Raw genomic sequence first — 15,221 nt, forward strand, 5'->3', positions numbered from 1 at the left:
TGTTTGGAAAATTGACATTACCATGTAATATGAGCAGCTTGTCTTCATACATGTGTTGAAGATACTTAAGTTTTACATGAAGCAATTTTAATAATTCTTCAAGGATGTTCTTAACACCATTGTGTTGTTCTTAAAACCAGAATCATTGTATATGAAGCTTTTACTCTTTTTGCTGGTTTATTGGTTGGTTTGGTGTTTTTTTTAAGGTTTGCTTTACATTCTTGGTCCAATACAAAGACAGGCAGAACCATAAAGCAGCCTAAAGAATGGTATACTTCATTTAACGATGGCTTTGCATGCTGTCTGGTACCTGTGACACCTTGCAGTTCTGAGGTGTCAAAATCTGCTGCCCTGGCAGCGGTGACCTTTCACAGACTGTATGAGCTCCTCTCATTCTAGTGTATTCTCTTCATTAACTTAAATGGTCTCAGTGGGAAACTGGGCCCAATTTATGACCTAGACTGAAAATCTTGCCTTTAACTAATTAACTTGTAGTGGTGCCTCAGCTAAATTAAGCTTAATGGGTCATTTAATCTGTCCCATTGCGCAGGAGGAATTTGACACTTTTTTTTTAAACCAGAGGTGCACAAAATACTATTCTGGCAAGTACACATAAATCATGTGGCCTTTGTGGACAATTAGATACCTAGGGAGAGAAACAAGGCTCTAAATAAATGATCGTTATGTACTTACTTTTGGGAGCAGATAAGTTAATTTGGTATGATTAAAATAGGTACTTAACAGAAATCACTGGAGTGAATTTAACTCCATCATTGCCTGTGGCTGAGATAGTGTTCATTTTTCTACTTGAAAGGAACTTACCCTTTCTGGTAGAGAAATGGTTCTTCTCCCAGACTAGAGTGCTAAATCTGAATACTGAACTTTACAGAAAATCTATCAATGAATCCATTATATAAAACCATGTATAGTGATCTCATAATAAAGATGTTGGGGGTATGCACTGGTATTTTCAACAAAATGTAGAACCATCAGCTGGGAAAGGTAAAAAGCCAGGGTTTAAACTTTAGCCAATTGGTTTGTTTTTAGAATAATACAGATATTGAAAGTGAAACCCCTGAGTCAGATTATAAAAAATTTACATAAGAGGAAATAATCTTTAATAGTTTTATGTGCGTGGTCTTTTTTTTTTTAAGGAAAAAGGGATCAAGATTGTATGGACACTCATACTTTACGTTAACTGATCTCTAAACTTTGTGAATTGATAATGCTTTGTCTTCCGGGTATATAAGCTGTCTTTATAATGCTCTGCAGTTTATCAGGAATTACTGTTTTGTGCAGTGTCATTTTAATGTAGTTTTATCTGGAAATGCTGTTTTTTAGCAGGTGCACGTCTTTTTTCTGCCAAAGAAAAAGACCCAGTGAGGTAGATTTTGACCTATTTTAATTATAAACATTTCTAATTATTTACCTTCTGATTTTTTTTTAATTAAAAATTTTTAGGCTTTTTCATTTTTTTCAATGTAAAGCCAAAAATGTTGAAACTACTTAGTACAGCCGATTTCTTGAACTTATGCAGAAATAGGACTTTTCAAGGCCATCCTTGCATTGTGGGTTTGTTTGGATTTTTTTTATTGTTACAATTGTTACCTACTACTTTGAAAGGCAATTTCTGTGCTTGAAGTGGGAGGGTAGTAGTTGGTTTCTGCTCTCATTCTTTTCGCAATGAATTATATTTCAGGTGAATCTAGTGATGTAAAATTTTTCTAACACGAGGCCTCCTTCACCCTTCTGTGTTTAGTTTGCAGTTTTATGTTTATTTTCTGGTAACAGTATGGAAACTAGAATTGATGAATTCATCTGCTTCATATTTCATAGGTATTTCGTATTGACAAATAGGTTGTATGATAACATCTTCTACCAAATTTGCATTTTTGTATTTAACCAGATTTTCAGGGAAGGGAAACATGAAAGTTGAATACATTGAGCATTTCTGGAATTGGGCCATGAAATATAGCAGTTGCTACAATTGACTGCCTGAATCACAGATGTGGAATAAAAATGGCTAAAACGTAGACAAAGGTTATTATTGTAAGCTCTTAAGGTTTGTCCTTTTTCCCCCTTCATTATTGCTGAATATTGCTAGAATGAAAAAATGAATTACATTATGATAGGTTCAGTGTCCATAATGTTTGTTCATTTCTGCTAAAACTATTACATAATTTCCAGGGATGATTGTAAAATTAACAAGTTTTTACTTGGAAGCCCTATGAGACCTAATGGCACTGTGCCAAATTACAAATGAGGAAATGTCTCATTTCAGAAACCAAGACATCTGAGCTATCTTTCAGATATGTAAACATTAAAATACCAATCCTTATTCTAGGTTAGCTAGATATAATTCCTTACATGATAATGCATGATTTCCACCCAAATGTCAAAATAATGTGACATTAGGAAGAAGTAAAATTCCCATGTATGAAATTCAGGTTGAATTTTTTCAAAAATTCGAAATGTTTGAAGTAGAACTTAATTTTACAATAAAACTTACTTAAACTGGCATTAGCTGCAGTTACTTCAAATGTAACTCAAGCTTAGCAATGACCACCAACATGTAAATTCTCTGGAATATGTGAAGCTCCCAACTCTTTTTAAAGGTACTGATCTATGTATTTAAAATTCAAAATTTTTGAAACAGAGGGCATGATATTTTAGTAAAGACACACTGCAGACCAGAGGTTGATTGTACGTAATTTTCCTTTTTGCATGCCCCATTGTATTTCCAGAACTCCCCATACCTGTGAAACTCTATCCTTTCTGCTTAGTGAAGAGTTCTGCCTTTCCTCATGCTACTTTATCTTTGCACAGTTCCTTGTCTGTGCAACTGGCTTTTGGTGAATATGTGTGAACCGAGAGCCTGAAGAGGGGAGTAGCTGTGTAGATGCATGAGAGAGGTTGGACTTAAGTGAAGGCAGTAAAAAGGGGCTACAGGGCTTCAGCAGCCAGGAAGCGAAGACCCAGGGGCAAATGGCACTATGCACTATTCATTTGTGAGTGGGCGCGTAGATTTTCTTGTGGGTTTTTTTTGTTTTGATGTCTTTAAATGAGTTGCCACTTAAACCATTCTCAAATATTTTTACACGTTTACTGATATTTTACTTTTTTCCTTAACAAAATGCATGCTTCCTTTCCTGTTGCCATCTGGCAAATTTTAATTTATCCATGTGGTCCATAATACTGTTTATTCAGGCAGCAGCTAGTCTACCCTCCCTGCTCTCATTTCCCAGCCTCTTGTATGCATGGTCACAGGCAATTTTGATACTATGAGGCTGTTCACTTCTGAGAGATGTGGACCTGAGCATCTGTTTTACCTTATTTATTCTAATAGTAATTAGGAGACCTAGGAAGTAGCATTTAGGATAACTAACTGAATATAGTTCTTCAATATCCAAAAAATAACAGTTTAGTTAGTCAGATCTTGTTAGGTTTCCTAGAAGACATTAATTGTTTCAAATTATGTTTGTCACATGTGTTGATTCCTGCAGGGGAAAAATTAGGCTGGGGGAGACTTCTTAACTCTGGAAAGCTTTTTATTTCTCGTTTCTATGAAAAGTGTATCATGCCGTAATCATGCCTGAAATAATATGGTTAAAGTCAGTCCTATATGTAACTGACTTGTGAACATACGTGTTTATTTTTACAGGTGTATAAACCATGTTTTGTCTGCGCATGGATTAGTGTTTGTGTATGGGTAGCTGTCCTGACAGACATTGTTCCATGATGATATGTGCCATACAGAATATACCAGTAAAATTGCTACATAATTTTAAATCAATGGCTGTTTCTAGTGTAAATTAACTTTAAAGTATTTTCGATCTACTTTTTGCAAAAATTGCTATGTTAATGTTAGAAGAACCACGGAAGTTAGCTGTTAAGTAGTTGGTGTGACTTACCTGTTTTTTTTTTAAATTCTAATATAGAAAACTCTGACTGTATGTTATTTTCATTAATATGTGTGCAATACTGCAAACTAGGGTTTATATTGTGTGCTTTGTTGCTGAGTTAATGAAAACTGTATTTTGGGTATCAGAATTTATATGCTTGTTTTTCAGCTTTTGGGGCTTTCACCACATTTGATAAGAATAAGAGCCTCCATCCTGAAAAAGTAAATTTAAATTGTTTGAGAAATGCTTTACAGAAAAGTTCTCATAGAAGCACTGTGTTTTGTGAATACAGTATTTGGGAAGACACAATTTATTTGAACTTCCTCTTGCAGGCTTCTTTATAGTTTAGCCTTTAATGCCAGATTCCTGAGGCATCTTTGGTATTTGATATCTTCAATGACTACACGAATGATTACAGGGTATGTATTATACCATTTCTGAAACTAATGCTTTGTTAAAATAGGGTGTATCTAGAGAAAAGAGAATAAGACAATTAGTGGTATGACACTGCTTGCAGAAGACGATGAAATCCAACACTGTCATGGTTACTTAGCCCCTATGATTTCATAAAACTGAGCTAAATAAACTGTTTCTTTAAGGTGGATATTTTGTAGTTTTTCGGAGTGCTTACTAGCCTCAATCTAACAAACATCAAAGCCCCAAGTATGTGAGGTTTTTTTATCTTCTGTACTTTGACTTGTGAAATTGATGGTGGCAGAAACATGTTCCCAGAAACTGAGGCATTGGACCTACAGATTTGTTTTGTGCTGACATGCAGAATAGTTGCTCTCTGTTTTGTGTCACTGTTCTAAACCAGAAAGTATCTGCAGTCTGTAATGGTTAATGTCAAAGTTTATATATTATAAAGACACTGAGATACTATACAAGACAAGAACTTATGAAGAGTAACCTTATTTTGCAAGGATGGGAAATAGTAGTTACTTAACTGAGATCTTGTCCTTATTTTGCTGTAGGAACTACGACTAAATATTTTTACTAGAATGATGAAGTTAATACTTTTTTTAGTGTATTTAACTAACAATCTCTTTAACTTCGCATTTTATATTTTAAGGTCTATGGTGCCACTCCTTCAAGTGATTTCAAGAGGCTCTCCAATGTCTTTAGAAGACTCTAGTCGAATTATCCCTCTCTTTTACCTTTTTAGTTCTTTGTTTAGTCATTCACTTATTTCTATTCATGATAATGAATTCTTTGGTGATCCAATAGAAGGTGAGTTTCAAACATATTTTACAAAATGTTTTTGTGTAAGGCTACAGAGTTCCCTGTGCAATGATTTGCTGATATCCGTGGGGAAGGCTCTTCTGGGTTGACTTGCTGAGGGTCCCCTGAGCTCTGAACTGTCAACTGGCTCTTTCATGGTGATTGCATTTAAAAAAAAAGGGGGTGGGGTGGGGTGTGAAATGATGGCTGCACCTTGGAAACCTTGGCGTTACAGGGTCTGATATGGAAGTTCTTAATCATGGTAGTTTTCAATGATTTAGTGAAGAGAATGAAGTTCCTCTGGACTGAACCTGTAGTCTAAGGTAAAAATTTAACACAGCAGGAATCACAAAAGCAAACAAGAGAATATTTGATTAAAATAATTGTGACTGCAAACAATTACAAGACCTGATCACCATTGTAAATGTATACTTGTTCTCTTTTTGGGGTAATGTTTCTTTCCTCTGCCTTTAGAGTTTGTGTGTGAATATTAAAGTTTCAATGAAATATGTTTATGTAGTAACAGAATTATTAAGAAAAGGTCATTTAAGGAAACTTGTATTTTATGTAGTTGTAGGTCAGAGACAATCATCAATGATGCCTTTTACGCTAGAAGAGCTTGTAATATTATCACGCTGCCTTCGAGATGCATGTTTAGGAATCATAAAGTTGGCTTACCCAGAAACAAAACCAGAGGTTCGTGAGGAATATATTGCAGCATTTAGAAGTGTTGGAGTAACCAAAAATACGGAAATGCAGCAATGTATACAGACAGAACAAAAAAGGTGGATTCAGTTATTCAAGGTAAATTGTGTCAATTTCCAGAACATATTTAAATAAAATTCTCAGCCTTCTGCTGAAGATAGATCGGGAAGTTTTTTTTCTCTCCAAGTACACTTCTAACACAGTTGTTACAAGGAATGTGGATTTGGGAAGGTTGCTTTTTGGCATGTATGCTAAACTGAGTAATTCTGATAACTGCAACAATTTTTTTTTGTGCTTCTGGCAACATTTTAAGTTTAATTTCTTGCTTATTCTGTTTATCAAAAAGTTACTGTATAGACTATAGGCTTTAACTTGGATTCCCATTCAGCAGGGTACCTAAGCATGTCATTATAACTTTATTTAGGTGTGAAATTTTAACTGAATCATACCATTACTCAAGTACTTCGGTATTAGAGGCTTCACTAAATTCGTACCATGCCTTATTGGTTTTGCTAGTATTTTACTAAAATTTGTTGGTACTACTCCTTCTGGGTTTGCTGGAATACTCATGGAATAGTGAGTCCAGCTTAGCAAATGTAAACTTAATGCATGTTCTTTCTGGCTATCTACCAATGTATTTCTGCTAGTTTTATCCATGGTATCCTACCTAAGACATGAGTTAAGAGAAGCTGAAAATGTTGGCAGGAAAAAACCTAATATAACTGTTGCCGAGAAAAAAAGAGTGCTTGACTTGTCATGAAAATCCTGCAGCAAACACATCTAGTCAGCTAAAATTGCTCATTAAAGTGGGAGCAGAAGAAATGCATTTTCCAAATTGAATGCTAGATTTACAGTCTGTTTAATACTGGCGACCTCTCGCACACTAATGTTCAGATCGAGTCATCAGCTGTCCCTTCAGGTCTTTTATCACTGCTTTTGTCAAGCTATCTATTTAATTGAAAGAAGTTAATTGAATGAAAATGATCAACTAAGCTTGTATTAATATTGCTAATGGAACTTTCTTCTTGGCCATGTTTGGAGAAAGATGTCATGCTAGACTTTAGGAAAGGCCCATTAAGGCTTGCACTTAACCTGATGGGCTAATTAAGGAATGCTTATTCATTCTACAAGTCTAAGATAGCCTCTATCCAGCATATTCTGCCTGATTTTACAACACATTTCACTTATGAGCATAAGCATTAATAGCAGTGAGAGTAACTGATAATGTTTTGATTGCACTGAATACAGTCCTAATGCTCCACTGAATATGTAATTTGCATGATTGATCTAATATATGTTTGCACAATTTAATTTAATTACTTGTCTTTAAATTGCCAAATAAACTTTCGATTTAAAGGTCACAAGAGAAAACCCCAATATGTCTGTTTTTCTAAGAATAACGGCATGCTAGGGGTGTTTTGAAGTATGCAGTTTATATCATGCCATCTTCCATTTTGTCTCTTCAGTTTGTCACATATGTTTTTATAAGCTGCTTATATTTCAGGTGAATTTGATCATATTTTGCAGTCATTCAGAAAATCCTGAGTTACTTTGTCCCACTTTGGCAGTCGGGAATTAAACTTCTAGTGGAACTGTCTAACTCTGTACTTTTACTATTTTCAGGAGCCAGCGTTGCCTTCCATTAACTGAATTACAAATATAAATCTTGAGGGTATCTCGAAGGCTCTGGTTCTATTAAAGAAAAATGTAGCTAATAACAAAGCTTCTCTTGTTTACTCCTTCAGAAACATATTGTTAAAAGTAAAAATTCAACATGGCTGAAGTTCGCCTTGTCAAGAAGACTACTGTACACAGCACTGAGTCTTTCCTGATGGCAGCTTCAAAATACCTTCTTGCCAGTAAGCAGGCAGGAATATCTTCTTCCAAATCATTAAACCAAAGCTGAAGTAGTCTGTCATAACTTTAAGTATAAAATACTTTCTTTTACATCGTGTCAAATATGAGAGATTTATCTTTGCTAAAGCTTTTGCAAGCTGCAGAGAAAGAGGCATGTTCCTTCCCTATTATCAGTGCTTTTAATTTCTCGTTTCTTTTTTTCTCTTAAATTGTCACGCTAGTTTTGCATGTTTTCCATGCCACTGGTGTATAACGAAATACATTCCTGTGTGTATATATATATATGTGTGTGTGTGTGTGTGTGCAAATACAGGCTTTGCTTCTGCAAGGTAATGGTAAATCTGAAAACAGTGAGTCTGCTGACAACAATGTGCATATTTACTAACAGATTGGAGATCTTTGGTAAGATTTAGGTGTGAAAATGTCTTTATTCAGCAGAATCCCCCTTTTTTCTCGGTATAATATTGAATAATGTATTCAACTGTAACGGATTTAATAAAGGACTTAAGTTATGAGTACATGAAAATGGATTTTGTCAAATAAAATAATTATTTCACTATCTTGAGTCAGTCCTATAAAATTAAGTTGCTAATTTTGCTGAATTTTAGTTTTTGAATGTTACTTGAACTTGACACTTTATTGGAAAGAAATCTCCATTTTAATATTATTTATTGAAGTGGGTCTTTCCTTTCAATAAAATACATACTTATAAAAAGATTTATAAAGGAGTCCTGAATTTAGATTGCTAGTGTTCTCAGTACCCTTTCATTATGTAGAAGGGACTCCAATCTCACTGAACTTTATTCAGTTTCCTTTAAGGATTTTTTAACTGCTTGTAAAATATTTTATTAGCATGGTCTTCACAGGGATAATTTTTTCTGATTCTTTTTTTTCCCCCTTTATTTTTTAATCTTTCTCTTGTGTATAGTGGTAATGGGACCACAGAGCTTCAGTGAGGCACCTAACCCACACTGAATTTTATAAGGGCAAGGTGATGAAAATTCCTGTGTAATCAGACAGTTCCTTTAATAGCATTCTTTGTTCTGCCTTTATTCAAGACTTTACAAACTGGATGTAAAAGGTCTTTTGTGTAGTATCTAGAGATAGAATCCTTTAGAAGGCCCATTAAACTCTTTGTTGATCTTGACACCTGCCCATTAAGATTGTCCTTTAGCAAGATTGCTTTGTGTATTGTTTTTTTCTATTCATTTTTCAAGTGCTGTAATTCTGAGTTGCAAAACAGATGGTTGTTCATTGTAGCAGTGATAACATCTTTTTAGAGTAGTAATTTAATATTCTATTGATTCCACTTAATTACGTTTTATGTAGTGTTGGGATAAGTTGGTTCCACTTTGGAGAGAAGGCATGCAACAAAGTATGACAATTGTGCTTGAGGATGGAGTAATTGTTAGCCTGATATCTCTTCTACTTTTTCTTTTTTCTTTTCCTAGATTGGTGGAAACTGCCAAAAAAAATTACTAAAGTTGCAAAGCCACCCTAGTGACCATGATAACCACTTTTTTCAGCCTCCCAATTTTGTTATGAAGATGTGCATAAATAGTTATCTATTCAGTTTTCTCATTTTCTGACCGTATGGTTATAATAATGACAGAATTACAAAATTTCATCATTTGAATTGCCTGTGAATAAAAAATAATTAAGCATAGTGGTTTAAGTTAGCGTGCTTGTGGTTGGGTGCAGTATGGGTGTACACATCATCATCCACTATGGTCCACCTAATAAGCTGGTATTTGTTAAACCACTTTTACTAGGTGGTTTTTAGGTAAATACTTACACCTTCTGTTGGAAAAAGGTTTACTAACTTACCACACTAAAGGGTTGTTACCGAATGCATTTTAGTTTGTAAATAACGTTATGATAATAAAGTATATGTGTGCATATTAAATGAAAATTGCAACCAGCCACCCCACATGTGTATTTTTAGGTCTGTAGGTGCTTTTTGTGCTTCTTGTGGTGATCACTAGAAGAGTATTTGGTAACCATCCTTTCTGGGAAAATGGTCATCTTGTAATCTGCTTTCAGGCATGTTTGAGCTAGGCCTTTCTCAGAAGTGATTTTATTTTCTGAAACTGATGTGTTGGATCTTTTAACAGTCTTATGGTAGGGTTTACTGTATACTATAAACAGCTGATTTAGTCACACTAGGATCTGTTTTAGTATAGACAAGAGCTTTGAGGGTACAGTTCATTTGATAAATTGCTAGCTGCTTCTGGATGAGATGATCTTTTTTTCTCCAGCCAACTTTGAAAATGCTAATAAGATATTGACAAAAAAGGGAGCCTGTAGTATCTTTTCAGATGTAGACCTTTACCCTTAAAAATAGCAGCTTTTGTTTTTTACATGGATAATCACCTCCGTGTCTGGTGAGGTGGTATTATCAGCAGACACTTAGGATTCCTCTGAGGCACCTTTAGCTGGAAATGTTTTAGTTTGTTAATGCAGCAGCCAGAAGTAGTCAACCTTTTGTGTACTTCAGAGATGGAACTTTTGCTGTTTTGTTTTGCTGCCAATTTAATGCTTCAGCCCTCTCCTTTACTTTCTGAAGTTGATATTGGCTTTTGAGAAGCACATCACGCCATCTTCTGCTGGTTAGTTAAATTTATGGACTATGGGCAGAAATACCCACTGTTTATTAGATATCTCTCAGATTTGACAGGTGTGGAGTGATACATGTGACCTTTGTCTTGAGATGGCAAGCAAAAATTCCATTCTTCTGTGGAGCATTTTCCTTGAAAAATGGTGCACAGAAATTTAAGAAACTCCTTCCTTGTGGACAAAGAAGATCGACAAATCAGCCAAGTTGTTTGGAATCTGTTTTAGAATAAGAGGCAGTAAGGAATAGCTATATCTGTTCACATGTTTAATTTCTGAAAACTTGTGTAAGCAAAAAAGACCATTGTATAAATGACCTGGTTAGGTGTTACTTTCTTTAAATAAGTAATTTAATGCTGGTGATGATTTGATTAGGCTTCCCTGAACTGGCATATAACTTTTTACGTGTGCAGGGTATTCCTAAGATTACTTAGTCCTAGGTAGTCCTGGTTCTTAGGTTTTTGAATAAGACTTTAATAAATCAATTTTTTTGATGGCTTAGAAGTGAACCAGAATTACTTATTCACATTCTAAGGTATTTAAGTATAAGAGCAAGTTTTTGTAAGTAAAAAATAAGAATTTCATACATTACTGACAGATTTTTTTAAAAAAAGTTTTTGCTTGTGGATTATACAGTTTCATTCGCAGTGCTAAATGTGTGTTGAATGTATGTGTTTCTGACACCTAGGTCATCACAAATTTAGTGAAAATGTTGAAATCTAGAGATACCAGGAGAAATTTCTGCCCGCCAAATCACTGGCTCTCGGAACAAGAAAATATTAAAGCAGATAAGGTAAGAGTAATAACCTTTTTCCACATAGCCTTACAGGTGCTGAAGTTTCAATAATAAAATGTTAGGTTCCTGATAGTATCAGTGATGTTGATGTTGCACAGATTTAATGTGTTTTAAAACTTGGAGTAAAGCTGCTTTTTTCTAATGTAAAAGTCTTGCACTTGTTAAACTTTATGGATTGGAACTGTGATTTAACATAAAAGTGGAACAATAGTGTAAGTCATCTGCATTTACAGAGAGGAGAATCAAATTCTGGTAGCGTTTTGTTGTGTTTTATTTTCTAGTTACTTTAAGTACTTCTCATAATAAAAATGCTAAATAAAAGAATTGCTCTATAGTGGGGAAAAATGCCTCAAAATTATCTTCCAAAATTAAATTCAGCATCATTACCTCGCCTAGAAATTATTTTTTTCCTGAGAGCTTTTGAAAAAAATGTCATTGTTTGAGCTTAGAGACTGTGTTTATGTGTGCAGAAGTAAACAGTAATATGAATGTGCAAGGACGTCCTTTGAATCACTGAAAACTTGGATCATAAGAAGCTCGTTACACCTCAGAATACCTTGCACTATTAGATGTCTTAACAGTTGGAGGTTTTGCGTGGAACAGTTGACAGTGAACTCTTCTGGTTTTGATGACTGCACGTTTGCTTGCCTTGTGTTCAAGATTTCCATTTCTCTGTGTGACAGTTCTTTATAATACTTAGCAAATCGTGCCTACACACCTTAAAGTACTAGTAGTCTTAAACTGTGATGCTAACCTCATTCTCAGTACAAAGTGAACAGAATTTATTTGACATCTCAAAATTCAGACTCGGCTTTAGTATCTTAAATACTGGAACTTATTTGCGTGGTATTTTTAAATGATACACAGACTCTATATTACATTGTTAACTTTGCAATGCAAATGCAAACTTTAAGGCATGAGTATAAGGAGGAGTGATTAGAAATTAAGATACTTAGGCATTCAGATGCATTGGATGTGACAGTTCTATCCATTTGTTGTGTAATAGTAAATTGTAATTTGTAATTCAGTAATGTGTAACTGTAAAATACTGTTAATTTCTTAGGTTACACAGCTGTATGTGCCATCTGCCCGACATGTCTGGAGAGTCAGAAGAATGGGAAGAATAGGACCATTGCAGTCTACTTTGGATGGTAAGATGCTTCTATGCAATTTTTGCTTTACTATGTCAAAGTAACAGTTTGCCTTATACAAAGAAAAATCTATCTTTTATAGAGCTCAGTTGAGCATTTTGTGTAAAAGTCTTAATGATAGCGAAAAGCAAGGCAGTCTTTCATAATTTTGTTTCTGATGCTTTAAAAATGTGTATTTGTATACATACACATTTGTGCATATGTCTTTAGAATATTTAATGTATAACAGCTTTCCCTAAGCTGTTTCTGGCATTGATGAGGGGAAACGATGAGGTGGACACGAGATGTGTTAAAAATAAATGAATTAATATGTGTAAAAAGCAGTTGCATAAGGTACACAATAAAGTAGCAGATGATGTAAAGCACTAACATTTTGCTTTTACTGTATACTATAAGGAGACTTCTATATTATACATTAAACTGTAACAAACAAGCTTTAGGTACCATGATAAGTATTAATTACTGTTTATAAATATTTTCTCTAATTAGATAAGGCAGAAACTTAACCCTTTGAATTACTCAAAATATCCGGACTGTATGGAACTTCCAAAGAAAGATGAGAGAATTGGACCAACTTAGCAATGAGGGTAAATTTATGCTAGTTCAGCTTTTCATACCTTTGTAGCTTCAGTATTCTAGAACTTTACCTTGCTATGCTCAGGTAAAATACTCATTAAATCACTCATACTTGTGAAGATTTAATAATGAATTAAAAATGGGGCCTTTAAGTAGGAAAATCATTCATCTGCGATGGTCCATACTCATTCAAGATGATGTAATCTACTTGAGTATCTTAGCCAGATACAGTGGATCATTTAGAGAAGACCATAGCCTTTGAATACTGCCTCAGACTTGTACAGAATTAAGGGCTTTGTCCAAGGTCAAAACCTATGGACTACTTATAATGATGTTTTTTACTGGAATAGCTATGATGGTCTAAGTTGACTTTGATTACCTTATTAGTCTAGTTGCCAGATAACAACTAGCTTGTCCAGTGTAAGTACTTCTCAGAATTTTAAATTTAATATTTTTTCAGTTTAGCTTTTCTTTTTGGAAGTTGCGTATTCTAAGTGATTGTTAATATGAAATCTTTCAAATAGGTGTTTTAGCAAAAATTGCTAGGCTTCAACAGCCCTGTATCCTGTATACCTTGCGGACTCTAGACCAGTAGTCCCTGTTTCTTCCATTGACCTCCATGGCTCTTGACAGCTATACTGCCATGATGATCACTGTCAGACCTGTTGCGCATTTACTACTTCCAGATTCTCTCCCATGTGTATCGTCTTACTGTTCTTACATCGTCTTACTTAAAAGGGTCTTACTATTCCTTGCCTCATACATACAGCATCTTGAGCTCTTTCCCTTGTCTTTCTTCTCATAGTAGCCCCGGTTCCCTCTGTTTCATTAGTTGCCTTGGTCTGGGCAGTTGGTGGATAAAGGAATGTATGTGCTGCGGTTGGTGTGGAGCAGCTACATGCCCTCGCTTTGCTGGCTGGCTGCCAGACAAGCTGACACACTGAACAGAGCAGATAACAGAGCTCTCCTTGCTGTTTCTGTGATCAGGTCACTAAAGGAATTTCTCTTCTCTGTTGAGCTGAAAATTTTCACAAAACTTAGTATTTTTGAGCTCCTCTGTCAAAGCTAAAATTCAGCTGGGTAGCTCAAAAGGGTGTCTTGGGGGCAAAATGATGAGGCAAGATGTCACTATGTGTTCAAGTAGATGCTGTTTTCATACAAAATCGGACTGAAAAAGATGCAGCCAACGTGAATGTGTGAAAATGAGCAGGTAATAGTGTGCACGACTTGTTTAATCCCTCTTGACTCCATATGGGTTAAAGCCAATTAACATAAAAGTACTGCTGAATCACATATGGTCATGTTTATTTGTGCTTTTTCATTTACTTAAATGGCAGACTCGTTAGTTCTAAATGCCCTCTGTATTGATGGCTCCATCCCATATTTCTCTTTAAAGAAAGAAGCTGTGATGGAGAAATGCAGATAAAATTGACTAATTGACTGGAATAATTGAACTGTCGAAGTCATGTAGTAGTTTACCTTTGCTGTACACGCACTTTTTCTTTAAAATGCTTTTAACTGTTAGCTTAATAGGCTGCATACATTGACTTTAATTAAAAATGTTTACTAAGTAAACTAAGGGTAATCACAGATAAGCATTTTATCAGAAATTCCAAAGGCTTGCAATGTTGAAACCTGCCCCAAATGAATATAAAGTTTTGGGTCACATCATGTGTAATTGGTACTTAAAATATCCCTACTTAATGTGCTTTGAGGAGTGGGGGGGAAAAAAAAGTGAAATTGAAGTGATGTCTAGTTGCAGAAAGGCAGCAAAATACTAGTCACCTCAGGTAGGAACCAAAGGAAGAACCTGTAACTGTCACGGTAAACTCTGGCTTTGTAATATGGCCTGTAAATAGTGACTGTGGATTCTTTTTTTTTTTTTTTTTTTTGCGCTAAGGTAGTTATTAAACATGAAAAGAAAACAACTAAGGAATTGTGGGTTTTGTTTCCTCTGTAGACTGAAGCTAGGTGGACCTTTAGCCACAGCATTGAGTCAGCGAGCAGTATCTTTTTCTTTTTTTTTTCCCCTCTGCATTCAATTATTTACAGTCAGGTATGTGCTCGGCAACTGAGTTTCTTCCATGAGGTTGGAGCAGGGTTGTCACTTCTACTGCGCACCACCCAAAGTTGAGTTGTTCCCTAAGAACATTCTCTGTGGGTATGAGAAGGTTTAAGGGAGCTGCATGGTAGCTTGGGAACTGTATGTGACAGAGTGTATCTGTTGCTGTGGCTTCTTGAATTCTTTTTTAATCTTCTTTTCTCAGGCACATTATAAATACAATTACGGTGACCTTGCTGTTGAGAGAGAGAAGCCATTGAAATAAATGTTATCTTTCTGCTGGTTTCATTAGATTTGGTTTACTCATTAGTTTTTATGCCTAAAATTATTTGACTGAA

The 15,221-nt window shown here is 35.1% G+C and overlaps 1 protein-coding gene across 3 annotated transcripts in view; it reads left to right on the forward strand.

The window, feature by feature from the left end:
* The window catches only part of UBE3C (ubiquitin protein ligase E3C), a 77,019-nt gene that overhangs the window by 26,041 nt on the left and 35,757 nt on the right, over positions 1-15,221 (forward strand). For all 3 annotated transcript variants that reach the window (XM_027809979.2, XM_014282539.3, XM_005442284.2), the window contains 5 exons: positions 4,235-4,321; positions 4,975-5,132; positions 5,695-5,927; positions 10,987-11,091; positions 12,158-12,245. In XM_027809979.2, the coding sequence (XP_027665780.1) occupies positions 4,235-4,321; positions 4,975-5,132; positions 5,695-5,927; positions 10,987-11,091; positions 12,158-12,245 (671 nt within the window). The remainder of the gene's footprint in view (positions 1-4,234; positions 4,322-4,974; positions 5,133-5,694; positions 5,928-10,986; positions 11,092-12,157; positions 12,246-15,221) is intronic.

The sequence above is a fragment of the Falco cherrug genome, chromosome 4, assembly GCF_023634085.1.
Source record: "Falco cherrug isolate bFalChe1 chromosome 4, bFalChe1.pri, whole genome shotgun sequence".
NCBI classification, from domain to species: domain Eukaryota; kingdom Metazoa; phylum Chordata; class Aves; order Falconiformes; family Falconidae; genus Falco; species Falco cherrug.